Source organism: Osmerus eperlanus, chromosome 25 (assembly GCF_963692335.1).
Source record: "Osmerus eperlanus chromosome 25, fOsmEpe2.1, whole genome shotgun sequence".
NCBI lineage: Eukaryota > Metazoa > Chordata > Actinopteri > Osmeriformes > Osmeridae > Osmerus > Osmerus eperlanus.
In genome coordinates this window covers 5,962,759-5,989,578 of record NC_085042.1, presented here as the reverse complement: position 1 = coordinate 5,989,578, position 26,820 = coordinate 5,962,759, and the positions used below count along the sequence as shown (strand labels likewise).

Sequence of the window (26,820 nt, the reverse complement as noted above, 5' to 3'; positions counted from 1 at the left end):
CGATTCGTTTTATGTCCCGCACGGAGGGAGTAATGCTCCACACTTTACGGCACTCTATAAAAACGTATGCTTTGTAATTTACGGGCCCTGTCAGAGGTTTACTGTAAACAGCTTTGGGTAATTAAGGCTCGATATTTCATCTTTAAACAATTAAGGATATTCCTTTTCTGTAAGAAGACAGGGGAAGGAAGGGGCGGGGGAAAAGACTGTCAGTGTTGCCATTTGGAAAGCCAGCTGCTTGAGGGCATCAAACAATAAACAAATACACAGGATTCATAATTTCATTAATTACAGCTATTAGCCGAGGGCTGTTACATAGTTCAAATGACATGGAGCGCTGGGAGAGAGAGAGGGAGAGAGAGAGGGGGAGAGAGAGGCACAGCTGGGCTCATTCCCACTCAAAACGTGACACAACACGACAAAAAGAAGAAACTGCTACACGTCAGCGTCACTGCTGCTCTCTGCGTCTCGAGCAAACACAACAGTGAAATATCAGAGTATCTGGAGGTGGGGAGGAGAGGGGAGGTGGGGGGGGGGAGGAAGAGAGAAAACACGGTTAAGCAAAAACACAAAAAGAATAAATGATCCGCCGGCTCGGATCCGTTGTAGAGTCGTGGCAGCCGGGGCTGAACAACAGGAGAGGATGTGAGCAGCGTAGTCTGGTGCGATACCAGCGTTGCAGCGAAGCACGCCCAGCACTTTCATCTTCAAACGGGGAGAGCGCATAAATAACGCCGAGCGCCACGTAAAGAGCCCTGAGAGGAATGGCAAGCAGAGAATGGAGTGTGAGATAACGGCATGTGTTCCTGAGCCGCGGGGCCTCGCGCGGGGACTTTAATCTAAACAGCCTCCGACTTATCAGATGCCGAACGGATACATGACCGGCCTGCAAACCTCCAGCTCGGAGGATAATCGTACGTCCTCCAGTGAGGATCATCTTAATGGGTCTGGGTTGACCTGATCAGGGGCCACGGACATGATGGATCTAATGGAGTGATGATGCGAGGCCAGAAGTACGAGTCCCCGAACAACATATTCTCTCTGATCGGATCAGGAATAATGGATGAATAGTCCAAACTTTTTTTCCTTTTTCACCCCCGGTCAGAAGGCTGCCGGTGTTTGGCTGATGGCCCGATAGCGCGGAAGCGATTACAGTCCTTAGCAAAACACCATCACTGCCGGTGACGTCAGGGTCTTTTCATCTGCAATCAGTGAAGTCACTGAGTGGAAAGGCTTTGAGTTAAGTCATCGCGACCGTAGTCACGCTGCACGCCGCCAGCCGATGGACCGCTCTCGTTCGAAAAAACGTTTTAAACAAAGCCATGTGAAAACAATGAAACCCAAACCGAGGCACTTCCCCCTGTGTATCAGTATATACGTATATCCTAATCAAATCGCCAGTCTCAACACATGAGGTCTAGTGGATGTGGCAGTACGGGTTGTTTGGGGCGGTTACAGCTTTGAGGACAAACATGTTTGCCAATGGAGGATGGGTCTGGGTTTGTCTTGCCCACTTCCTGTCCAGATTAGTGTAAGGATCTTGGGAGGAGGCCGGGGTGAAACGCTGTCAGCTGGGACAGTGTGACAGTACTAACAGGACCAGGAACCAAACAGCGGGGGAGGGGAAGGGGGGGTCATGTGGGGCCTGGGGGGCTGAGGACACCACTGGGGGGAAAGGGGTCGGGAGGCGGAGTTTGTTTCCCTGAGCGAATCAGGCGAGGAGGAGAACTGCCGGGGGTTTGGGACGTGCGTTGGGTGGGGGGGGGGGGGGGGGGGGAGTAAGGGGTGGAGTTTGGTTCGGTCGAGGTGGAAGGGGGAGTTTTTACTTATCCTCACATTTTTGGCCGGGTTACGCACCATTGGGGGTGCGGTGGGCGGAGTTAGGATGGCGGCCGGGGGCAGACTGGCAGGGAAGGGAGTGAAGGTGTGCTGGTGGGTGTGTTGGTGCTGGTGCATGTGCTGGTGTTGGTGAAACTCTGCCCGCAGGAGCGACACGGGGGCCAGGGGCGAGGCCGAGGCCGACGGCGGCCCCCTGCTCCTCCCTGAACTCTGAACCAGGAAGCGGTTGTTCAGCTCCTGCCGCAGGAGGTCATGCTCTGCAAGAAAGGAGAGCGAGAAAAAAGGGGGGGGAAAAAGGAGACACAAGAGAGGCCCAGGGCGACCAGTCAGTCTTCACAACAGGGGTAGAAGAGAGGAGAAGAAAATAGTCACCTGGCATTCTCTGTTTCTCCAGCTCATGCTGTGAGGGTTTTCTACGTGAGGACTCATTGGTGGCGGTAAGAGAGTTGCCTGTGACAATGTGCCAATCAGAATCCCCGAATGAGGCTGGCAATACATGATTGGTTGGTTGAATGATATCAACAGGCTGGTATCTAAAGACAGGAGAGAACCAAGAGTCATCTCAGCAGAAAACACAGATGCTATCCCTCCATGTACCAACTACAAGTACCAAGGTCTCAACCTTATATATATATATATATATATTATAGATATATACATATATATCTATACATCTATATACCAGACTTGGTATATTACATAACACATTGGACCTAGGCTAAAAAAAGACCCTTTGTAAAGCCTGACCTATATAGGAAACAGTCAAAGGAGGGAACAAACTTGATATATTATACAAGAACACACAACATAACTGCATGTTATAATAAGCGTGGCCTTTTTTTCCCCCCTTTTTCTTAAGTTAAGATCACAAGTTTATCGAAATGATGTTGAATCTTCTTGCTGCATGTGAAATGGTAATAAATGGGTGCACTTACCACATCCTCAACTTAGAACTGAACAGTTAGAGCTCTTGCTTAGAATGTAACTCATGTTAATGTCTCCTGAACATTGCTATTTCAATTTTTTTTGGCGATAACCATTTTCTAAAATGATTATCCAATAACATGTTACCCCCATAGTAAACATTCATTAAGTATGATCTTCTATAAAGGGCTACATGCTTATATTACGCAAAGCATGTCAATATACAGGCTACAAATGCGTCCGACTTTCCCTTTAAGTATAACAAAAACAAATTACTTTTCTAAGAGTAAAACAAGGCTAGTGCCTTTCTGGGGGGGGGGACATCAATCAGTTTTCCAGATCTTGCTCAGGTAGACCTATGTTGAGGCCCGTGAGTTTCATAAGGTGTCTGCTCAGGTGTGTGTGTGTGTGTGGGGGGGGGCGGCGCTCTCTCACCTGGGTACGGAGTACCAGCGGGGTGCCCGGGGACCACGAGGCTGTTGGTGGGTAAGGTCGGAGGTGGCGGCAGTGTGGCGGGGGTTGCGAACATGGCCGGATGGCGGTGGGCCGGAGTTCGCAGGGAATAGTGCGAGGTAGAGAGGTTCGCTATGGACAGGGGCAGGGCTGGGGCGCTTTGGGGGAGGCCGCTGAGGTGGTGGTGGTGGGGGGAGGGGGTCGGGTGGTGGTGGGGGGAGGGGGGGAGGTGGTGGTGGGGGGAGGGGGGGAGGTGGTGGTGGGGGGAGGGGGGGAGGTGGTGTTTGGGGAGGCCCAAGGGGCTGCTGTGACTGTGGCTGGGGAGAGAGAAGAAGAGAGAGAGAGAGACAGAGAGAGACAGAGAGAGAGAGAGAGAGAGATAAAGAGAGAGGACAAAAAGAAGAAAGGCCATGAGAATGGGCGCAGCAGACTTCTCCTGCGGTTCTCTGAAGGAGCGCTGTACAACATCCAAAGTATCACTCTACTACATTCTACGTGGGCTTCTACTAACAGGTTTGCACATATGCTGTATAACGAACGTAACTAGCCCGCTAGCCAGCTGCTCGTCACTTTCATTTTCGTACTGGCACCGGCACAGCGCCGCAGAGCGTGGCATCCACGCGCTGGCCGCTGCACATGTGAAAGCCCTGTGAGGTTCCAAAAGCCCCCCGGACAGGACCCAGTCTAGGAGTCCCCCGTCCTCCATCAGGACCCGGACCCTACCTGATGTCGTGGAGGCTGTTGTACTGCAGCGGGTGGTGGAGCTGGTGGCCGATCAGAGGCCGGGCGTGGTGCTGCGGGGAGGGGAGCACCCGGAGCTCCTGGTGGGGGTGGGGGTGGGGGTGGGGGTGGGTCCTCAGCAGAGGAGGGGTGGGGATGGGCGTCAGCGCCGCTGACTCCCGCTTGACGCTGAGAGGGGGCGGCGAGGCGAGGCGGACGCGGGCGCGGGGCGGAGGGGGCGCCGCCGCGGCAGCAGGGGCGGGGGAGCCCGTGGGCGGGGAGGCGGGCGTGGGGCTGGGCGCGGGCGGGGCGAAGGGCGCCTCGTCGCTCTGCTCCTGGCTGCGCTGGAGCCCCGAGACTTTGGCCGAGCTGCAAGTCTTCGACTCCGGACTCTCATTCGTCGGCGCGCCTGAGGAGGGGGAACAGATGGCGGGGGGAGGTTAGGGCAGACGTAGTCAACGACCTTTTTTCCACCTTAGATGACTGTAAGTGGTATGCCTGGATGTGAGTTCAGAGGAAACATCTGAGTGCAATATGTTCTACTGCAATATGTCTCTCCTCTCCTCTTCCCCACCCCCTGTGCCTCTACACGTCTTTTACTCAAGGTCCTCCTTCTCTCCTCTCTCACTAGCTTTTTATGAAGTGTTTAATCAGGTCATTTTCATGCTTGACTATAATCAGATGATCCAATTTCTGTGAGCGATCCAGTCAGTATGAATAAATCAAAGCTAATTAAAGTTAAATGCCGCTCCTATTCAGGGCTTTGCTGAGCACACAATCTGGCATGAAATAATTATGTTTCAATTGTACTGTGAAAAGAGATCATGGCCCCTTATCGAGGCCCCTCTCTTGCAGAACCACCCCTCCACACCCCTGAACTTCCTGGGGATTTGGAATGCCACAGCCCTAGCCGAGCACCTCGAACACAAGCTCTTCATCTTAACCAATTCGCTCGGCTCTCCTTCGAGAGGGCAGTAGCTTTTGGAGGCACCGTTCCCCCAGGTTTCGCAGCGATCGTCTCATAAGAGCGTAGCACTTTAATGACCATGCAGGTATGCGACAGACACAGGAAAACAAACGAAGCTCAAAGCGCCACTCGAGAGCAGTTTATTCACCCCTTTCTGTCTCGCTCTCTCTCTGACCTCGGAGAGAGAGAGACACACGGGAACATCCGAGGTATAAAGAGTTCATCTTTGCCTAATGCAGCAGGAGTTGAAGACATCGTTTACCATTTCCCAAGAAAGCAGCTCTAGCCAATAGCAAATGAGACAGGAGCTTCCAGCAGCTATCATCCAATGAGAATTCAGCACAAATTCCGGGAGGAATCCAGGCTGTGTTAGGGTCCTGTTTAATCTTCCAAAGATTCTAACACCCACATGAGAACCAGGGCAAGCTGTCAGGAGAATCTCTCTCTCTCTCTCTCTCTCCCTCTCCCTCTCTCCTCTCTCTCTCTCTCTCTCCCTCTCTCTCCCTCTCTCTCCCTCTCATGTAGTATTAGCAGGCGAAAGCGTCACCATTTCCTCTTCAACCCAATCGCACGTTAAATTTGCCATTTGCTTTCTCTCCATCGTCTGGAAAAAGGCGTCCCCTGTCTGGGATCTGGCCTCGAGACGAGGGCGCGCATACGCTGCCCGAAATGTCGCCCGGCGCTGACGTTGCCGTGGAAACCCCCGTCTCCCAGACAGGGGTGAGAGAGAGAGAGACTGGCCACCGGGAGAACAGGTCTGCAATACTGAGAAGGCACCGGGAGCGCCAGCTGATCTTAATGATGATTCTAATAGGCCGTAATAGAGGCATCTGCAGAGACTCGCTCTCGTTAAAAAACCCTCCGTCCACACACACACACACATCCATTTTGGTGCATGAAGGAGTGTGCTACAACGCGCACGTGCGCGCACACGCACACATATGAATGAGTCCTGTCCAAAATATTAGCAACGGGGATATTACAGCGAAGAAATATTACAGCTGACAGATGAATAATATGGGAAAGTGATGGAAATGAGGCATCCTGTTCTGTTCATGTTGTGTTAACAATAATATCTGGTTTTAGGCATTTGAATAGAGAGGTATCACTTCATTTGCAGCTGTGCAAGCAAACAGCTTGATGAGACGATGACGGGAATTCCGCACTGACACTTTTTTCTCCCTCTTTCTTCACCACAAAGCTTTAACAAAAACACCTCCCTGTTTCACAAACGCTCTTAAGGGCTTCTGACAACTGACAGCTGATGTTTCTCTCCTTCTAAAGACTGTCATGATGGCAGTTTCTCTGGCGGGGGAAACCAAAACACACACACACACAGCAACGCACAAGGGCAAGCCAAACCCTGTTAATCGCCACCCTAGTGATCCAAATGCTATAAGCGGACACAGAAATGTGTTATGGCCAGCCCTGGTCTGCACGGGTAGTCATGGGCCAGGAGAAGCGAGTCAGACTGGGTGAGGGGGGGGGGGGGGGGGTGAACATGGCTTGCTCCCTTACAGGACTGGGTGTGGGGGGGCTTAGAGAGTGACACCCCCGTGGGGGCATGCTGGCATGGATGCTCACCAGATGACATCTCAACCCACCATTGATCTTTTTATAGTCCCTGTGGCCTGCTGTCTCAGGGGATTTGACCTCACAGGCATGCACACGCACACGCACACACACACACGTGTCAGCTCCCGCACTGAGAGGAGGGATGGAGGGAGGGAGGGAAGGAAGGAGGGAAGGAAAGAGGAAAGGAGGGAGGGAGCAGGGGGGAAGAGGAGACTCCAGACGGATGCCAGGCCACTCGATGCCTCTCCCCCTCCCCTCCCCTCCTCCTCCCCTCCCGGTGACTGATGTATCTGTCGGGGGACTTCCGTGGCTCCTGTGTCGCTCCACATATGTCTCCCCTCTCCCCTCTCCTTCACACATGTTCCTCGCCCTTCTGGAACATCTGGAGGCCTGGCTCTCCTGCTCTGTGGTGGCTCAGAGGAGGCCAGATGGCCCGGCCCGGCCCGGCCTGGCAGCGGGCAGGGCCATCCGTAAAGAACAAAGTGGTCTGTCTTTCCACACGTGGGTCACTCTAGGTCAAAGGTCGCGAGACCCACTGCCGTTCAAGCGGGACAGGAACGAGGCCGGCGTGTCGTGACACGTGACCTGCGGGCGTGTGAGCTACACGTCCAGGCAGAAGAACGGGAAGTGATGTCACGAGAGGGATTCAAATGCCTTCTTGTGCTCGGCGCACGATGTGTCTTTTCCCATTCAAATGCGTCGGTTTCATCAACGATAACAGCGCTGACGCGCGCCGGCCCCGCAGACAAATCTAACACCTGGCACCTGTGTGTGAGCTCACACCAGGGTGTTAGGAAGCCAGCGGTGTGGTACGCGCTGTTCCAAATGCAGCCCGTCTGAAAAAAGCCTCCGCCGGCTGGTTGGTGAGCATGCAAATCAAGGGGCCTCCCTGCATCACCTGCCTCCCTGCATCACCTGCCTCCCTGCATCACCTGCCTCCCTGCATCACCTGCCTCCCTGCATCACCTACCTACCCCCCCCCCCCCCCCCCGCCGACACAATTGTCAGTGTATACAGGAGAAAGGGAAATAAAAGTTGTATGCAAAAGATGTTTTCAGATTAGATGCGGGGCTATGCAAATTGTGGCCGGGGGGGGGGGGGGGGGGGGGGGGCAGGGAGGAAGGGGGGGAGGGAGGGAGGGAGGGGGGGGCCCTTGTTAGGATGGTGTGGTGAGGGAGGCAACCCGTATGCCCGGTGTTCTCATTTCCAAGGCAAAACGCCGTTGGTTAGAGGACGAACAGGCGGGGCACGCTCACAACAGGCGAAAGAGAAACGCGATAGGACGCGTAAATATTCCGGTCGGTTCCGTGAAAGCGACGTAGGAGATGTAGGAGGCTTAGGATGCAGCAACGCGTCGCTCATCTCGCTCCCAACCTCCCCTCTTGGACGAGCCGTGATGGAAATCTGGGAGCCCCTAACAGTTAAAGCAGGGCTGAGTGATTTCACCGGAATGTTGTTGGGACGGTGAGAATGGATGAATGAGTAACATGGTCACAATGGTCAATGGGCAATGGTCACATTAATAATCAAATCACGGCTCATGCCCAGCCTCTGGCGTGCCATTTCACCTGCCTCCAGAGGCTCCAGCCTCCGTTTTGAAGGAGGCAGTGGATCGTTTTTTTCCCCCAGTTTTTTTTTTCTTCTCCAGATCACACAGAGATGTTAATGTAAAATTGGGGAGGGAGAGGGGGGGGGGAAGATAGCTGGAGAGGAGGGGGGACGGGGGGGGGGGGCGACAGCTGGTGAGTTTCAATTAGTTCTCTCTGTCGCAGCTTACAAAAAAAAAGAAGACGGCCGGCAGCAGTGTGGGATGGGTGTTGAGCTCCGACACGGCGCCCGTCAGAGCGCCGGGGCACACGGCGGGAGGAACTCAACGCTCGCTTTTCCTGGAGATCTGGCAGCTTGAGCCCGCTACCAGATCCGTGTCGCCGCAGACTGGGGCCATATGGCTCCGTGGGCATATGCCACCCTCTCGCGAGGCACATGCCATTGTTGTGGATGGAGGAGTACGTGCATTCGTGAGCTGGTGTGTGTGTGTGTGTGTCTGTGTGTGGAGGGGACACACACACACACTGTACTGCTGACTAGCCTAATCTGGTCAGGTCGGTGTGTGGCTTCAGTGCCGTTCCGAGGACCAAACTAACATTTATTAACCTCCGGTCACAAGGGTTCATGGGAAGGCGTCCACACTTTGACTCATGTGTCCACGTCAGCAGGGCCCTTCCCCCAACGCGGGGGGGGACGGACGCATGAGTCAACGTGTTAGTTTGGGGGGGGGGGTTAACGTGTTGGGGGGTCATGTTCTTTGTCTTGACCGTCACTCTCAGCCTCGCCTGGACACGGCAGGGTCGTCGAAGGTCAGTGCCAACGAGGTTTCCTGAAGCAAAGGGCGGACATCTTGGGAGTTGTGTTTTTTTTCTTCTTCCCTTTAAACATTAAAGCTCGAAGTCTAAATGGCTGCTCTGACCCAGGCCACCCTGTCAGGGAAGGAATGTGACCCCTTTCGCCGCTGTCGACCCCTGACCGGTCCCCTCTCTGCTCTCCAAGGACACACGGGCAACAGGAAGCAAGACCACGGATAACCCTCTCCATTTCAAGGATGGATTTCACACACACACACACACACACACAACAAAGAGAAAAAGAAAATGAAAACCCCCACCCGGTAACCCTCAAGAGTTCTTCACGTGACGCCGAGCGCACTAGCCTTATCATTTCATTAATTAGCGCGACACGCTCGCTCGCCCGCCGGACGGGGGACGCGGCGGCGGCAGCTGTCTCGATTGATTACAGGAGAGGACGCAGCGCGGCAATTATCCAGATGACTGAGGACAACGCCTGCCACTTCTAATAAACGGCTCCTGCGAGCGCCTCGCCATCGCGCGGGGGCGGGAGAGGGACAGCCGCCGCGGCCTACCCTGCCTCTCCAATCCCTCCGACGCCCCTTCCCTGCCTCTCGACAGGGCTCCGCTGAGATAACTTAGGTTCTGTTCTACCACCCAGAATGTCAGCTTTATATAGCCTTGCATAATGCCCATCGCTCCATTTTCCACAATACTGCTTTGTTGCCCTGCAGGAATGCATCCTATTAGAGCTGCCAGCTGGTTTACAAGGCATATAGGAGCGATGGGTGGGAGACAGCAGGAGGGTGGAAGAGTGACTGGGGGGGGGGGGAGGCGGGGGTGGGGGTAGAGACAGAAAGAGAGATCATCTCGAAGCGTCAAGTCTCGGCAGAGATACGACGGAATATGTGCTCCTTTTTTCCTCCAAGGGTTCGGAAACGTAAATAGAGGTACTCCACGGCCTGAATTCAAGCATGAACCTGCAGCCAGCCCGCAGGTCTCTAAGTGGATATAATATCATCTCTCGGTGACTAACTGATTGCTACTCAATGGAGAGGAGAACGGCAGTCCGGAAATCTTTCAACAGATACCAAGTGGCGTGACGGTGTGCTGAAAGGGGCCTGTATGTTTTGGCTTTGCCCGTCCTAGTTCTCCATTTCAATACAACTCCCTGTGACTGGTCCCCCCCCCCCCCCCCCGACCCCTCCCTAAAAGTAAGCAACCATTGGGATTTTCGACATGCCCTCCACCTTTTGTCATTTCCTCATTCGCTGTTGTGACATATGGCGGCCATTGTTGGTCAGAGGCATAGAATAAACATTTGGCAGGGGATCATGTTTCTTCCATCCCTCTCCGGACGATGTGTGTACCTTGGCCTTGTGTTGTGTGGCGGGGTTCACCCACGAGGAGGACGAATGAGTTGCCACCTGTCCAATGCAAATCAAATCAATGTTTTGCGTCCCATGCAAATCAAACCTAGGTTTTTGCGTCAACAGAAACCAACGGACTCTGAAAGACAAAGATGTCAGGCTGGCATTGTGCAGTTTCCTTTGTTAAACCAACCCGTACGTTCGACAAATACACTTCTCTGGGGTTACATCGCGCCCATCTGTGCATTTTTCCATCAAGTGATTGTTCTGTTGCTACAAGTCCAGTTCAGCCCTCCACTCACCGCCATCGGGAGTCAAAATAGGCTGTTGTTCCGATGACTAAGTTGTTGCTAGAGCTTGTCAATGTTCAATCATTCGCAAATACGCTCCCTGCTGCAACTCACATTCCAGGCAGATTTCTGCATTGCCTCCTCAAAGCAGGAATGAATGTGCATACCTCACCCCAAATCCCCCACTCTCTCCATATGGTGTCTGTAGAATTCAGAAGGAATATATACAGAACTCTAGATGTGTCAACTCCCCCGGGTGCTTAAAAACGAGACAAATATGTGAATGAAAGAATCAAACAATGTACAGCCCACAATAACAAGACACATAAATTAACTAGCTTGATTTTTTTTTTTATGAACAAAAAAACCGTAGGCTACACATCATCTACCATCCTCAGTACTGTGAGCCAATAAAAGCAGGTTAGCCAAAAACCCTGGTGAGATATTTCTAAAGATAACCCACTCCTGCGCCTTGAAGGGCCCCAGGTTAGGTTTCAAACGCTAATGTCCCCCCAAGGAAACGAGCTGACCGGCCTCTCCACGCTGATCTAATCAACACCAGCACTAGTGGAGGATCCTGTTCACGGTGTGTCTGCTAAGCTAAGCCCGCGCTCCTGGGGTGCACGGCAATTAGCATTGTGGGCGCTCATGGACAGGCGAGAGACCAGCTGTTGGAAGGGCAACACCCGTCGCTAATCGCCAGGCGCTTAGCTAGCTCGAAATAAGCTCGCGTCTCCATTAAGCTTAGCCAGGGTCGTCTTCAGGGGTCGGACGTCCGCAAATGTCACACTGAGAGAAGGGAGGAAAGCAATTCCTACCTCCCCCCTCCACCCCCCACCCCCCCCGCTTCTCTCTTTGCTCGGAACGACTTGTCAGTGTTTGACGAGTGAGCTACGGTGCAGATGTTTGGGCTTAGCCGGACAAACACACAAAGCCAGCTTCACGGTACCCACACGCCCCCCCCCCCCACAGGTCCTTTATGAGCACGGAAAGGAGGTGAGGACGCCGGGCGTATCAGTTTAGCAAACATTCCCACTGCTTTCCTAGCACTCAATCCATCATTCTTGATTAGGGAGCCGCCACCGGGAGAGAGCCAGGGCCTCGCACGGAGAGGGAGGGAGGGAGGGGGGGGGGCAGCACGGCCGAGGAGAGGAGTGAGGGAGCAGAGGGCAGGGACTCGTGTCAGGGAAACTAATGGAGACAAGGCCCAGACCATGACCCCACAGGGAAGCTGTGTGCTGCCTGTTGAAACACAACTCTGTCTGCTCTCATCTCCTCACACGCACAAACACACACACATGCTCACAGACACACACACACACGGATACACCACACAGAAGCATGCTTTGCTGACAGGGCTTGACACAATCTGGTTCAGGCCTCCCAAGCCCATGAGAGGCCAGGCTACATTACCAATTGTTTGTGAGTTTCACGCTCATATGAGCTGTAGCATTTCACTTCAGACTCCAAGTGCAGTAAAAAATTGATTTGTTTGGAGTGTTAGGACAATGTCACAGGTGGGGACCAGACACTGAGAGCCAAGACAGAAAATTGGACTTAAATCAGCCAAATCAGTAGATGAAATCGGCGCAGGATAGAAAAGAAAAAACGCTGGCACAAACGTCCAACAGAACAAGGCTGGGCTCGGAACAAGAAAACATGAACAGACAACTCTATTTCGAATCACTTCGCACCAATTAGCCTCCGCCTCCACCACAACTAAAAGCCTCGGGATCGACACCTTAAGCCCGACGACGCCCGAGCCTCTCCAGGCGCCCCCGGAGGGCACCCCCCCCCTTCCGATATGAGCTATGACTAAGCTGATTGCGTGGAGCTAAAACCTCTGAGCGTCACGCCCCCCCCCCCCCCCCCCCCCCCTTTCGCCACCGTCTCTCAGACGAGAGAGCCGAGGACGCAGATGGCTCGCCGTCTCTGAGGAGCGTGTTGTGTACACGTCGGCGCCCGCAGCACCTGCTCTGAGATTAGCCGGGATGCTACGCTAGGCCCCGAGGCTAATGGACGGCGCCGTGGTACATAGGCCACCCCGGGCTCTCCAGCACACCCTGCATCCACTTGCCGTCTGTCAGTCAATCAGCGTTGACTGACCGCCCAGCCTTAGACCTGGGGATTTGGTTTGAGGTGGAAAGGAACAATATATGCTTCAGACCCGGGGGTGTTTTTCTTTGTGATGGAAAATCTATCAGTAATCTAGATGAAGCGTATGGTTAAGCACAGTGTGGGTTTCATTTAATAGGTTATTGCATGTGCCATTTTTTGTGGAATAGGTATCATGACTGAAAACGCTTGTTCCTCATATAATAAAAACAAAAGTGCGATTGGATCAATTCCAAGCAAAGGTCTACCGCATAACCTATCAAATGGTTGCAAGTATTTGGAGTATGGGGTAGGGAGTTTATGCTAACACACACACACACATGCCTCAACCTCTCTCCGTACACACACACACACAAACCACCTCTCCCTGGGCGATATCGTACTCTCTCTCAGCTCTCTAGCCCCCCGCAAAGCAAACAGCGATGGACCAGGTGGCCAGCTAGCCCTGCTGCTTCCTGCTGTTCCCCAGCACCAGTTAACCTCCGGGCCTTCCACTGCTCAATGGCCCATTCCAGAGAGGATCCATTATGGGCCCTCTGGCCCTCCGCACGGGGGGAATACGCCAGCCGCCAAACACAACACCCAAACAGATGACCGCTTGATGATTGGACGAGGCCGCTGTGCATGTAAAAAAATCCAACAAAAATCTCCCCTTTCCTCATGTAGGCCTCCTCGGTCTGAACGAATCACCTCTCGTTTCCTGACAAAACACCCCAGCGATGAACGACTCTCGCACCCAAAGCTGAGGCACGGCTCCGAACACAGTCTCACTCTCTCACTCTCTCTCTCAGGGTGGCGCATCTCGTTGGACTCCGCTCACCATGCGGCGAGTTCAGGGCTATTAGCCGGCGTCTCTCTCCAGGACCCGCCCCCGCTCGCCGCTGTGCGAGGGCAGAAAGGGCCGCAGTGTCCTGAACATGTCCCGCCCGTGGGCCGAGCACACAGGGAGGCTTTGAGAGAGCAGCGCCGCCCGCCACCGAGAAGTTTACGCTACCTCACGTGAAGTATACGAAAAGGGGGTATTGGTGAGTGGGGGGGGGGGGTGCTAGGGCGTCGGCGCGCTGTGCAAAACGGCAGGAGAAGACCACCCGACTACTTAGGAAAATAGTTCATATGCCAGGCTCTCTCTCTCTCTCTCTCTCTCTCGTAGCTTCTCATCTCGACAGTATTCCCTCCTGCCGGCGTTCCTTCACGCGGTCGTCCTTCACCCGTCGTGGAACCGAAAACCGTTTTACTTCCATCCTGTTTTCCTGTCGATGGATTCCCCATCTTTGTGAGGCTCTGTGTGATCTGGTTCCCAAACACAGTGAAATCCATAACGAGCCTGTTTGTAATATCAATCTGCGGCTGCTGTCTGTCCCTCTGCCAGCGATTGTACATTATCCGAGCGCCATGTTTGGCCACAATCGCTCACCATCTGGCTTTGTCAATGAATATTACAGCCTCATCTGCAAACAACATTGGCTGTGAATGTGCAACACAGATGAGCTTAAAAAGCACTAAACAGAGAGTTTGGGGGGGGGGGGGGGGGTTCTTCAAACACACATAAAAACAGACCAGTTCCATTCTCGTGAAACCAAGAAAGGAAGGAAGGATTAAAGACAAGAAAACCTGCAAGGATTCACAGCGCTTTTTATCATTCGAGGCCTGACTGTAGAGATAAGACAAGAAAACGGACGTTTTCCCAATGCAAACAATCGAAGCACTTCCCCATTTTTCAGCTTGCGTTTCCCTCCGACTCCGAGATTACACAGAGCTTCAAATGAGTGGCTCACCAAGACTTTTCTAGAACACCTCAACAGAAGCCATCGGTGCCTGGCAGAGTCCAATTATATAAAGATGAGAGCTCACTTTCCAAAACGGATCATCTACTGCTTGGAAATACTTGATCTCCTGTTGGTACTCCGGGCCTGAGGGCAAGCTAGCGAACAAAGGCAGCCGTCCACCTGTTCTGTCTAGACAAACCCAATGGTTATGGTTGCACAAGGAAAACACTTCACCGTTCTGGAAGGATCAGCCTCTAACCATCCCTTGTTCAGCTGTGCCCTGCTCTCCCCTGACCTGTCTCCTGCTGCAGACAAACAGAACCAGGCACCACAGCATATTAAACAATATCTCACCCTTCTTGTCTCGGCAGGCACTAAAACCGATCGCCTGTAAACGGCTCGCTTCACATTCCCTCCCCCCCCCCCCGCATAGATAGAAATGTCAGCCCGGGTTCTGTTCTGAGAAGACAGGGGGGGGGGTCACCTCCAGGTCATAGACACAGCCGTCGACACGCCCGGCACTTTCTGCTCGCTCTGATTGGTCGATTCCGAGCTGCTTATGGTGCACAGGTTCGCGTGCGGGGGCGTTAAGGTGACGGGAGAGACTCGAGGGGTGGAGATGGAGATGACTGTTGATGGTAAAACAAACGCATCGCAGAGACAGAGAGCCTAGCAGAGATACCAGCTCTCCACCTGGGAGAGACAGCCAGCTAACTGCCGATAATCCTGCTAAATGAATCATTACTACATGGGTACGTGTTTGTAGAGTATGGCACGGTAAATACTTAATTACCCCAGATACCACAATTATAATTAATGCCAAGTGCTAAAATGTGCAAAAGCAGATGCATGCAAAATGCTCAAATATGTATCCACCTTGGCAGGCTAGTCAACAAAACAGTGAACGCTAAGGAAATGAAAGGCTATAATTTTCCCTGTAATCTCCCTCTGACAGATTGGAGACGGCATGACTTGACTTCACTATTTTCTCTCTCCTCCATCACTCCTCGCTGTCTATTCACCGCTACCCGGATCCATATCCACTCAGTGAACGAAAGGCTGCATCAAGATCTAATCACAAAGGCTTCAACTGATCTCCTATTGGCTGTCACTACAGCCAATCCCCACCTACCGACCCTGCTGCAGATGAGAGAAAGCCTTAACAATGATTGGCAGGTGCCAGGTTTTCAGTCAGAAAACCGCCCATATAAGGTAAATGACTGGAAGTCAACTGAAAGGACGGTTCTTTCTCCAGCTAACAGTGAGTGTCTGTTCCAGGCCATAGCCCAGCCAGCAAGTCCCCAGTCAACCTACACTGTGCCACTTTAGACAGAGACTAACTTAATATTTCATGCAGAGAGAGGACTTGCACAGTGGCAAGCTTTCTTCTAATGGAACTAATAGTTCCTGTACCAGGGCCTCGCTGTACTCTGGAATAGCGTGACTTATCAGCAATGACATTACAAGCAGACTAATTGCCTGACTAGAAAAGTCTGAATTGACTGAATCAATTAATGTTTCTGTACTAAAATAAACCTGTGAAGGGAAGCCCCCCCCCACACACACACACACACAACGTACAGACCCTGTGAGATGTGATGTCATTTCCACATTTCAAGCAAAGTACACCGAGTAATCTCTCCAATTGGTTTCCAGAGGAGGTTGGTGGGTACTGGGTATAGTGTGGTTTAGGACCATGCATGCCGGTCACCCCCTATAAATAGAACATGACAACGTAATCGTAATTTAAAACGCAATAAATATTGAAGAAGAATTAAAATAATTTATGGAATAGGGCGGTTTAACAAGGCAGTTTGCCCCCACCCCTGTAATGCTAACGCTCTGTGGCCAAGCAATGGACAGCTGCAGTGCAGTCTGGGAATTCTGTAATTGCTTTTTCTCTCCCTGAAGCCAGCTTCCTGCCTTAAATCAAAAAAGGCAATCTCTGTCAGTAATGGCTCAATTAATAATTAAACACGTGTCTTATCTCCGGCACGCGGCTTCCCTATTTATTTTCATCTCTCTGACAGAGATGGCTGCACAAACAGCATTAGTACTATCAATAAAAGAAGCATTAATATCGTCCGCTCGCTCCAAAAACAAATCACGGAGCTCATAAGCTGTCCTATGACTGGGAACAATAATAACTGAAGGATTAATAAAGTAACACACCCTGAGCTTTGGTTTCCACTGCTTTTCTGGAACTCGTTTTCCCCCTCGGTGCTCGGGAACGCTCCAACACAGGGGGGAAACATATTAAGGGCTTTGGTATTCTGCGAGGATTTTACTCCCTGTTTAAAATTTAAATTGAATCAGAGAAACAAATGAGATTTAGCTCAGGCTCGACAATGAGCGTGGAGGCGGTGCTGAGGACGGCGGCGATGGCTGCCTCCGTCACCGCCTCCACGCAGGCTTTCCCAGCGCCCGGTTTACCGTCTGTCACAGACACGCATCGAAAGACAAGAAACCGTGCAGTGCTTCCAGAAAAACGCTTTGTCAATAAGGGGGGCCCGCGGGCGATAAAGAAAAAATCTCCACCCGGCACGATCAGAGGCTGGGTGTTTTTTTTTGCCAGACAAATCAAAGTAGGTACCGCAGAGAGGTTTACAAGGCTTTGGTTTTCACCGCGGTGACGGGCGCGTTCAGTTTGATCCCCACTAATCTCCCAGCGTAAAGCCCCCCCGGTAGCCTTGTGTTGTGGGCTACGACGCGTCCGCCCTCAGTCAGGCACGCTTCCCCCGCTCGGGCCGCCCCCGATCCTGCGGCCCCAAAGCTGATTAGCGGGGGTCGCCAGGTCAACCACCATTCAGGATTTAATGGGTGAAGGGTCACGTCCGTCAGGCTCACAGCCCAGGTTAGGCATACATATCAACATAAGAGGAGAGCACAGACACACACACACATGCACAGAGAGAGACCGATGCAAATCTCGGCTATTGGCACTGCACTGTCCTCCCAACCCCAACCTCTCCTCCTACAGCCCCCCCCCCCCCTGCCCTGCTGCTCTCTCTCTCCATCTTTCTGCCCAGGTGTGGGCGGGAGGTAGGGCTGCCTGTTCGATTGGCCGGTTGATAGGCATGAAGATGGAGGGAAAGGGAGAAGGAGAGAGAGAAAGCCAGCCAGAGTGGGTGAGTGAGCACCCAGCGGAGGCCGTGGCCCTCTTTTATTGACACGCAGCAAACAGCAGCTCGTGAAACAAAGGCCACTCAGCAGCCATTGAGAGGCAGGCCTGCAGACAGGTTGGCTTGATTAGGGATTCGACGCCGGGCCCTCTGGGCTGTGCGGCACATAACGAGAGCGCCGAGACACAGCAATGAGCTCATACAAGGCGGGACATGTGTGTGTGCACTTGGTAATGGGTGCGGCAACAGTACGCAACATCTTGCAAGTTTACTACTGTCAAATCCAGACTGCTCGGCCTTCAGCACTCCGACTATGTTCGTATACAAACAGGTGAAGGTAAACCATCGTAAATCCCAGGGAGGCTAAAGGCTTCACCCGCTTGTTTATATGTTTACTTTCGCTGTCAATTAGGCTAATTAATCCGACTCGGCTAATGATATCGGACACTAGCGGATGATTCACTGGCATCTCCGTGCTGCGACCGAGCGAGGGACCATGCCATGACCAACCCTCTCACCCCTGGTTGAGGTTAGATGGAGAGACATGACTTGGTGGTTGGCAGTTTTTTTTCACCCTCTTCTTAGGCTCACTCTTCTTCCTCCTTTGTTCTGCTGGACTAATCCAGAATGTGTGGGCCGGTAAGTTTAATGGAAACAATTTATTAAGTCCGGCTTAAAATGCCATCTGCTGCTAAGCCTCCCAAAGCCGCTAAGCTCCTGGTTTGGCCCAGAGCTTGCTGTGTTCATGCTCACTGTAATGCGCTGTTTAAAATGAGCACAACGGGTCAAAATTAATCAGGATTACAGGGCCACAAATCCACTTCAGAAATGGGTTTTGCTGCAATCTTTCTTGCGCCATCCCAAGACACCCTGGGTCTGCCTGACGGACCTCACACACATTAATGGGCGTGACCTTTGATTGCGGAGGCTCATCGGACACACTTCCGAGCCAAAATGGCGGCCAGGTCTCATCCCGGAGGTAATAGTTCCACTTCCTGCCTTCGGAAAGGAACGCTTCAGTGTTTCCTGATGGCCCCCCGATCCACTCCCTGAGGAGCAGGGAGCATTTCACAAGTACCTACACGGCGCTCATGCTCTCAGGGCCCCTATGTGATCAAGTCTGCTTTAAGCTTTCCAATTCGCCTTCTAAGACCTGCCAAAAGTCAACTCTGCAGCACAACCAGCGCCCTTCCAGAAAACACTGTCAGACGATAAACAGCGCTCCGCTGCTCCTCGTCCAACCTCCAGGAGATCAATAATCAGCAGGTTTATGCTAGCTGTGGACACTCAATGTACAACTCTGATAGCAGTGAGGTCATCTTTTTTCCTTAAAGTAGTTCCACATCTATCCTTAGTTACCCAACGCTGGAAATGCACTCCACAAACCAGCCAATGGGACTGAACGCTAGCGAAATGATTAATATTGCTGGCTAGCTGAATTGCAGTAGCCACAACAGGCCTAGCCCGCAACATGCGCTTGAAGAGGCTAAATCCACAGAGAATACAGGCTAGCAAAGGGTTGTTCTTGTAGCGAACCATCAACCAAGATAATGTGTAATTGGAGTGGAGTATTCTGTTGTTTCAACGTTTAGGAGTGTCTTCCTTAACCATGTAACTACAGCACCACAGCACATCGAGTCAACCGAGGGAACCACGACAGTCTATCTCCTTAAACATGACAAAAACAAGGTATTTTAGCCGTGGAAACCGTGCTGAAAGGAAGCCATCAGAACAAACACACACCAACAAAACAAGTCATCCTGCTGTTGTCTTCATGTGTGTCTTTAGTGGGTGTCTGTGTGTGCATGCCCAGACCAGCATCTTTCTAGCGATCAGAGGATATGAGAAATGTGGGCTGTCGATTAGTCCCAGTGGGGAAACAAGCAGGCTCGTAATGGGGCACATACGTTGTCTATTGAAGGGAACACAGCCTTCGGGCTGCACACACACACGCCTGCACACACACAAATACACACACACAAAACAAACCCATCCTAGAATCCATTACAGTGCAAAATAACATTGGCAAGCGAATGGATAAGCAATCGTAGCAGCTAGCATGATAATAACTTCTCACTCATCGCCAAATCACTTTATCCATCACCAGCCGTGCCTGGTTTCCCCTTTCCCCCCTAATCCTAATCTGGTGTCCTTCCTCTGGGTCTTTCCACACACACACACACTGAAAGACGGAGAGAAAGTGTGTGTATGTCAGAGAGCGAGAGCGAGAGCGAGAGAGAGAGAGAGAGAGAGAGAGAGAGAGAGAGAGAGAGAGAGAGAGAGAGAGAGAGAGAGAGAGAGAGAGAGAGAGAGAGAGAGAGAGAGAGAGAGAGAGAGAGAGAGAGAGAGAGAGAGAGAGAGAGAGAGAGAGAGAGAGGAGGATCCCGTTGATCCGTGTGACAAACAGGCGAGGGCCTCTGATGGGATTGTCTGGTTGTAATTCTCCCGTCTTAATCCCTGGGCGAGCCTTGTGTGCATGGAGCCCTGGCATTAGCAGGATTTTGGGAAGCCATGTTCGGCCAGTGACAGACGTTCTCATGACTGGAACGGGGGGAAGTCAATGTATGTGCGTGTGTGTGAATTGGGTATGTGTGTTTGTGCCATGTGTGTGTGTTTGTGTGCTGTGTGCACGTGTGTGTGTGGGGGTAAGGATAAACCACTGAGGGAACAGCAACAGACTGACAGCGATGGCAGAGAGAGGTGCAGAGAGAGCGGAGGCCGCTCGGCCGGCTCGTTTGTCACATGGTGAGCTCATTACAGTGATGTGTACAAGTCACCGGAGAGAGGCACAAACAGCCTATAGGAGTCTGACGCCAGTCACAGGTCATTGCCGTCAGAGGACAAACAAGCTTTCTCAATGTGTGTGTGTGTGTGTGTATGTGTGTATCTTTCTCTATGTACAATTATAGCACAAGGAGCTGGAAGGCATATCCAGCCAGCATTTCCTCCTACTCAGCACTGCCCTAGCCTGCATGATTGAGAACATTTGTTATGTGGGCAGGGGAGAGAAAGGCCAATGGGAGGAGAGAAAAAAAAAAAGCTTTTAAAATGTTTCTGTTCAGCTGGAGGAAAGGAAGCAGGTTAATCTGTCCTAGCTAGCCTGCAGACACGCACCCCCCTACTCCTTCAGAAAATGGCCCCATTTCACACTCCCGGCCAGACAGCCAGACAGACAGACAGCCCTCATGCTGCCTCGGCTAATGGGCTGCCGGTGCCTGGCTCCTGGTTCATGCCCTGGGGGGATGAGGGTCGTGCGCTGCTATCTGTCATCGGGGAGGGTGTGAGGGGGCTGGGGGGGCCGCCTCCCTTCCTACTCCTCCCTCTCCCGTCCCCCCTCCTCCTCCTCACCCAAACCGGTCCAACATGAGGCCCTGGGCCCAGGCCGTCCACAGGTGCAGCGTAGCGGTCGACTCGACACCACGTTCCCCCCCCCCCCCCCCTCCCCTCTACATTCTCTTCCTGAATGACTGACCGGACTGGAAGGCCCCTCCTCGTCTGGGCCCAGCCTGCTGTCACAAGGCTTTTATGGCCCCGGGGGCTAGAGGAGCAGGAGGCTTGGGAGGCCCGGGAGAGCAGGGCCAGGGGGGGCCGGGGGCCGGTGGTCGTGGTCCCCATTTGTGGGAGCACGAGGCTGGGAGCTTTTAAATCCACTCTAATGAGCCAATTTGGAGGAAGTGTAAGCCTTTGGTAGAGGCAGAACTCAGCCAGGGCTTTGATGCTCACCAACATTTACATCTACAGGGTGTGTGACGTCCTTCCACCCCCCCAAACAAAAGATGGGCTTGTAAAACCCCTGAACCCGACTGCAAAAAAATCCAATGAAAATCCCCATGTAATTGTTGTACAGCACGAGCATGCAGTGAAAACACCAGTCTTACCTTTAGGTGTGGTAGGGGAGAAGAGCTTCTCTGAACCTACATCAGATACCTGGAACAAAGGAGAGAGGGCTGGTTAGATGGATGGATATCCAAACAGGAAGTGGGAGTGATTGTATTTATTAACATTGACGAGGGAAGAACAAGCAGGTATGAATGATGAGCATTCTGAGGCAGTCTCAAACCAAAGACACAATCTAGGTCTGCACCTGCCATCCGACACGCTTTCTTAAATAAGGAAAAGGAACATCTTTCTTTCTCTCTTTTTCTCTTTCTTTCTTTCTTTCCTTTCTCAAAGCAGTTCAAGATGACATTAGGGGGCACTGTTGTGCCATCTGAAAACCTTCTTACAGGGTCTTGAGAGAGAGGAGGAGGAGAGGAAGAGGACTAGAATAGAAGGGGGGATCCATGGAATGACAGGAGGATCAGAGTCTCTACAAAGAACTTTGCACATCACCGTCATTCATCATCAACGTAAACCGGACACTGATTTCCAAGAAAGATTAGTGGACGCTACACAAACATGGGTATCGTTATTGAGAGGAAACCAATCTTGAAGTAACATCTACAATACTTAGAAAAACCCACAATGCAATATCATCCAATGCTTTGAATCCAGAAAACCGACCCGCGTGTATTTTCAACCTCCATCCGGAAGGCGTCTCATCATAAAGTGCATCGAGCCACAAAGCGAGAGTGAGCACGATACGAGCAGAAGTGTGAGAACGGTTTCAAACCGCCAAATGACAGGGCAGACTCCTAGACTAAACACGGGCGAGGTGTTTTCCCTCCACTATTCAGACGCTCGTGTAGATTCTGGCGCTGCTCTCCCAGAGAGAAACACACCTTGCATTGGAACGAAAATATACACCGGGCATGCCGTTTATAAACACGGAGAAGGCTTGTGAATTGACCACAGGTGACCTTATTGTGTGCAAGGGTGACAACACGTATGCGTGCATGTAACATCCATATCCTTAGCCGGTGATTGAAATCCAGCGTTTGCGTGTAAAAAAAAATAAAAAAAAGCAAAAGAAAAAAGTTGGTTCCTTGTGTCTGAGATGTGGTTTCTCAAGTAGCTAATAAACACAGAGCGTTCCTTGTCTCAGACCACTGATATACTTGTTCGAACTACCCACTTCTGATACTTAATATTCTGCCGTGCCTTCAATATGCACTATTTGTACGTCGCTATGGATAAAAGCGTCTGTTAGATTACAAAAAAAATGATGTCAACATGGGATTATGAATGCTTGTGCTTCTCAACTGGGACTAGCACAAGCTCAGCGGCTGAGCAGGACCTATTATTGGAAGTCCTACTACTGGACTTCTAGTGTCCTTAACTGCCATCGCTATATTTTACAAAGCACAAAGGGAACATATGGAGCATGGACATAAGCATTCACAGCTGTGAATCTGAGCGAGAGAGAAGTGGAGAAAAACCCAGAGAGAGACAGAAGGAGTACAAAGAGCGTGTAAACACAGATGGCTTTTCTTGGCATCGCCCTCTGTCTTCTTAAGTGTTTTAAAGATGTCCTCTTCTCCTACAAGACCTCCCAATTCATCCTCTGAGACACCCCGGTGCCTCTTTCCAGACAACTTGGGGCATGAATGTTTGCAACTTGACGGCCCAAACCGTGTGACTTGGGACTCGCTCTTGTCTCCGCTGAGACCAAGGTGAACGGGTCGTGTGTTCGGAGGAGGGCAGAGATGGGGGCAGGAAGGAGTTGGAGGCTAAAAGAAAGGAGAGCAGAGGAGATAGTTTTGCTGCATTGCCCTCCTTCAGTCTCCCAGAACCAGGCCATGTACTAACACTAAGTCTTTGTTAGCGCCGGACGACATTAAACGCTCCAGTACGGAGCTTCGGTGGCCAGCCGTGTCGGGCCCCTGGAGGGCTTGTGTGAAAATATGGGCGCTGATGAAATGAAGCTTGTCAAATGGACACGGGAGCTGGTTCACGCTCAATGTGGCAAGGGGTTAGGACCACAAACCCCTTCCCTCGCGCTATAATCGTCTGTGACGCTTAAAACAACTGTTGTGACTAAAGTAGTTATCCAATAGTTAACCAGGAAGGGCTCAACCATGACCATCTACATGGAAGTGGGTATTGACTAAAGCTAGCCGCTTTTAATATTGTGCTCAGATTATTTTTCGACTACGTTTCAACACTGGTTTTGTCCGGTCTAAAAATAGCCCTTTTAAACAACCAGTCTTTAGCCTTTAATAATCTGCTTTGCATCCAACATTTCAATGTGAGCCAGTCATGCCGTCTACAATTACAAGGTCGACTTACTGAAGCGGTTCTTATAAAAAGCATGTCAAAACACAGTCTGGATTTGGCACGCTCCTCGTGTTCTCAGAACTTTCTGGCTTCTCGCTGGTCAAGTTGAGCTTTTTTTTTCTTCTCACAGATCTGCCCTGTTGGCAGTCTCTGCGCCTGTGGTTGGCGTGTGCAAAGGTCACGTAAAACAAATTCTTCACACTCTCTTTGTCAAGGGGAGCCAGGACTGCCGTCAAACAACAGACAGAGAAAGAGAAGAAAGAACGCAGGAAGAAAAAAAAAATTATAATACAAATGGAGACCAAAAGGCCAGATTTTCCAGAGGAAACAGGGAAATCCAAGTGTTTCCAAAACGGAGAAGGGGAAATTCAAGCCCTGCTGCCTGGGAGCCAAAAGCCCTTGGACAGGGCCGCAGGAAGCCTGACCCTATGAGGGGGTTGTCTGCTAGTGGAGCCCTGAGGCTTCTAGGGGCCCGGCCGGCCCTCTGGAGGCCGGTCGCCAGGACTCGGCTTTCCTTCCCCATTCTATTCATTAGCTATGCCTTATGATTCAGCTTCCTCTGAGCCACACAAGAGCTCCCTGAGGAAACAGGCTGCTGGAGAGAAAGAGGGAGGGGGGGGGGAGGAGTGAGGCGGAGAGGGAGGGAGGGAGAAAAAGCAACAACGAGGTCATAGGCTTCAGCTGAGGCCCTCTCGCAGCAGCTGTGGAATCCTCCTGTTTCCTCGGTCGGCACGTCAGGGAACGAGAGGAGGAGGAGCAGGAGGAGGGAGGGCGGCTGGGGCTGTAATCCCACCAACAGAGTTCTAACTCCCCAAAGAGCCACACACAGTGCGCCGTAATTCCCAGATTTAGGGAAGGCCAAATTACAAATTACACTGCTGTTTGTTTTCAAAAGTCCCCCCAACTTCCCAGAACACGAGTGACTTATTAGCCACATAAATCTCTCGATAGTAGCAGAGCAGAGAGAAGAGTGAGGGGAGAGGGTGAAAAGGCTCCATGACAAAGAGAGACATTTACTGCACAGCAACACTAGCTTGCAGAGAAGATTGTGTGTATATATATATATATTTTTTTTAATCAATTATACTGCAACAACATAGCATACTAATTCTTTAACATCGCCTTTTTGGTTAAAAAGCATGAAAGCATTTTTCTGCGTTTAAATTTAGCACAATGCAGCAAATGAGAAAACAGAGAGGCACCTGGGGAGAGGCGTAATCAGCTAAACGACCTTCAGGCATGAATTTATGAAAAGGCATTGATCAGTTAAGGATGTGATTTCACAAAGACAGAAAGGTCAGCAATTACCCCGATTCAATTAGCCTCATTTATTCCAGACTGCTGAGAGACCAATTTTCCCAGAGCTTTATATCAAACGATCCAAAGTCCAGCCCTGCCTTTGATCCGCTGTGTGTAGTAGTGCATGCTCTGCATTCCTGGGAACTGAGCTAAATATTTCCAACCAGGAAAAAGAATACAGTGACTACAAGGTCAAACCGAAACAACTCTAACAAACCACCAAACCAAAACAGAACGCATAAAAACACAGAGAATGAACAAAGCAAGAGCTGTATTTATCTCGATGAAGGAGCTCCACAGTGTGTGTTGATATCCTAACTCATTCCAATGTGTGTGTGTGTGTGTGTGTGTGTGTGTGCTGATGTCCTATATCCTACTAGTGTGTGTGTGTGCTGATGTCCTAACCTATAAAAGGTAGGAGAAGCCAGCATGTACCGCTGTAGGCTCAGGCTAGACTGACATATGGGTGTATTAGTTTGTGTGTGGGTATGTGAATGCGTCTGTGTGCGCGCACATGGAAATGTGTATGCGGACGTGAATGTGTTTGGGAATCTGTGTGTGAGAGAGGACGGCGCTGAGGTGATGCAACACTGGACCAGCCAGGTGGTGTCATTTATCAGCGCGCCAGTACGGGTGGGCGAGGGAGCGCTGCGGGGAGGGTTGGCACAGGGGAGGAGGGCAACGACGGGCTGGCACAAACGAGAAAGCTCTCAATTACCCTGACAGAGCCTTTCTGTCCCTGCCACACACAGACACACACACACACACACATACACACACACAGTGTTAATTTGTGTCCTTGGTCCGTGCTTCATCACTGTCAGCTTCCTCCTCAAACACCACTGCTGCTCTCCTCCTCCTCTTCCTCGCCCAACAGACCACCCTGCCTCCTCTTAGCAGCTGGGACACCCGCCAAAGCCACTGTAGGAGACAGATTCCCCCTGCCATTTATGTAGCAATCATGTCAGAGTAGCCAGAGCTTTGATAAACATGTCCGTAGGCACCCACTCAGAAGCCTCTAGAACAATCACACTTTCACCTTGCTTGAAGTCTGGCACTAGTCACACTAATGTCTGACCAGTGTCTATGCTAGGCTACAGATGCTAATGTGTCACTGTACTCAGTTCCAATACTAAGGTCAGGTTAGCGTCTATGCTAGGCTACAGATGCTAACACATCACCATGTTCAGCCATGCATAGCCGGCCCCTGCCACAACAGCGACGACACCAAATTAATTATCTCCTCTGCGTTTGTCCTCCTCCTGCTCTAGAAAACGTAATGACCTCCTGTGCGGTCGTTCATCATGAGCTGCAGTGGTTCCCCCCTCCAGACGGTGCAATGGCTAGCATGACGGCTAGCATGACGGCTAGCATGACGGCTAGCATGACGGCTAGCATGACGGCTAGCAGCACGGCTAGCAGCACGGCTAGCAGCACGGCTAGCAGGGCGTGCTGTTGCTCTCTGTAAGAACAGGGGTGCGGCAACTATTTGGACCCCCCCCCCCTCCCCTTCAACTGCCTGTTTTTGACAGGTAGGTAGAACTCCATGGAGCTTTCAACCAGACATCCTTGACATTTAGCTTCACCAAAAACATCCACAGGCCCATAGCCTATTTCTCCTTGCATTCAGCAGCACAGAGCCATTTTCACAACAAAACCCTGCCATTTATATGCGCGTGTGTGGGGGTGGGGTGCGGGGGCTTGACTCCTGGTCTTGGATCTCCCTAGCAACAGTAGGTCTGGATAAGTGAACGCAGAGAGGGGGCTTGAGCTTTGTGTAAAATATTACCCTCCGTCTCAGTTACCACTCTCCCCTTTTCCGCTTTCCATCGACGTCCCCTCCCTTCCCCCCGCGCCGCCCGCTGTTGAAGAGCAGTTGCTA

The 26,820-nt window shown here is 51.6% G+C and overlaps 1 protein-coding gene across 1 annotated transcript in view; it reads right to left on the bottom strand.

The window, feature by feature from the left end:
- Positions 1 to 26,820, bottom strand: part of LOC134011690 (autism susceptibility gene 2 protein-like) — a gene marked incomplete at its 5' end in the record, with an annotated part of 82,386 nt that overhangs the window by 10,483 nt on the left and 45,083 nt on the right. Inside the window, 4 exons of the mRNA XM_062451066.1 lie at positions 1,837 to 2,096; positions 3,199 to 3,533; positions 3,940 to 4,345; positions 21,362 to 21,410. Of these exons, the coding sequence (XP_062307050.1) occupies positions 1,837 to 2,096; positions 3,199 to 3,533; positions 3,940 to 4,345; positions 21,362 to 21,410 (1,050 nt within the window). The remainder of the gene's footprint in view (positions 1 to 1,836; positions 2,097 to 3,198; positions 3,534 to 3,939; positions 4,346 to 21,361; positions 21,411 to 26,820) is intronic.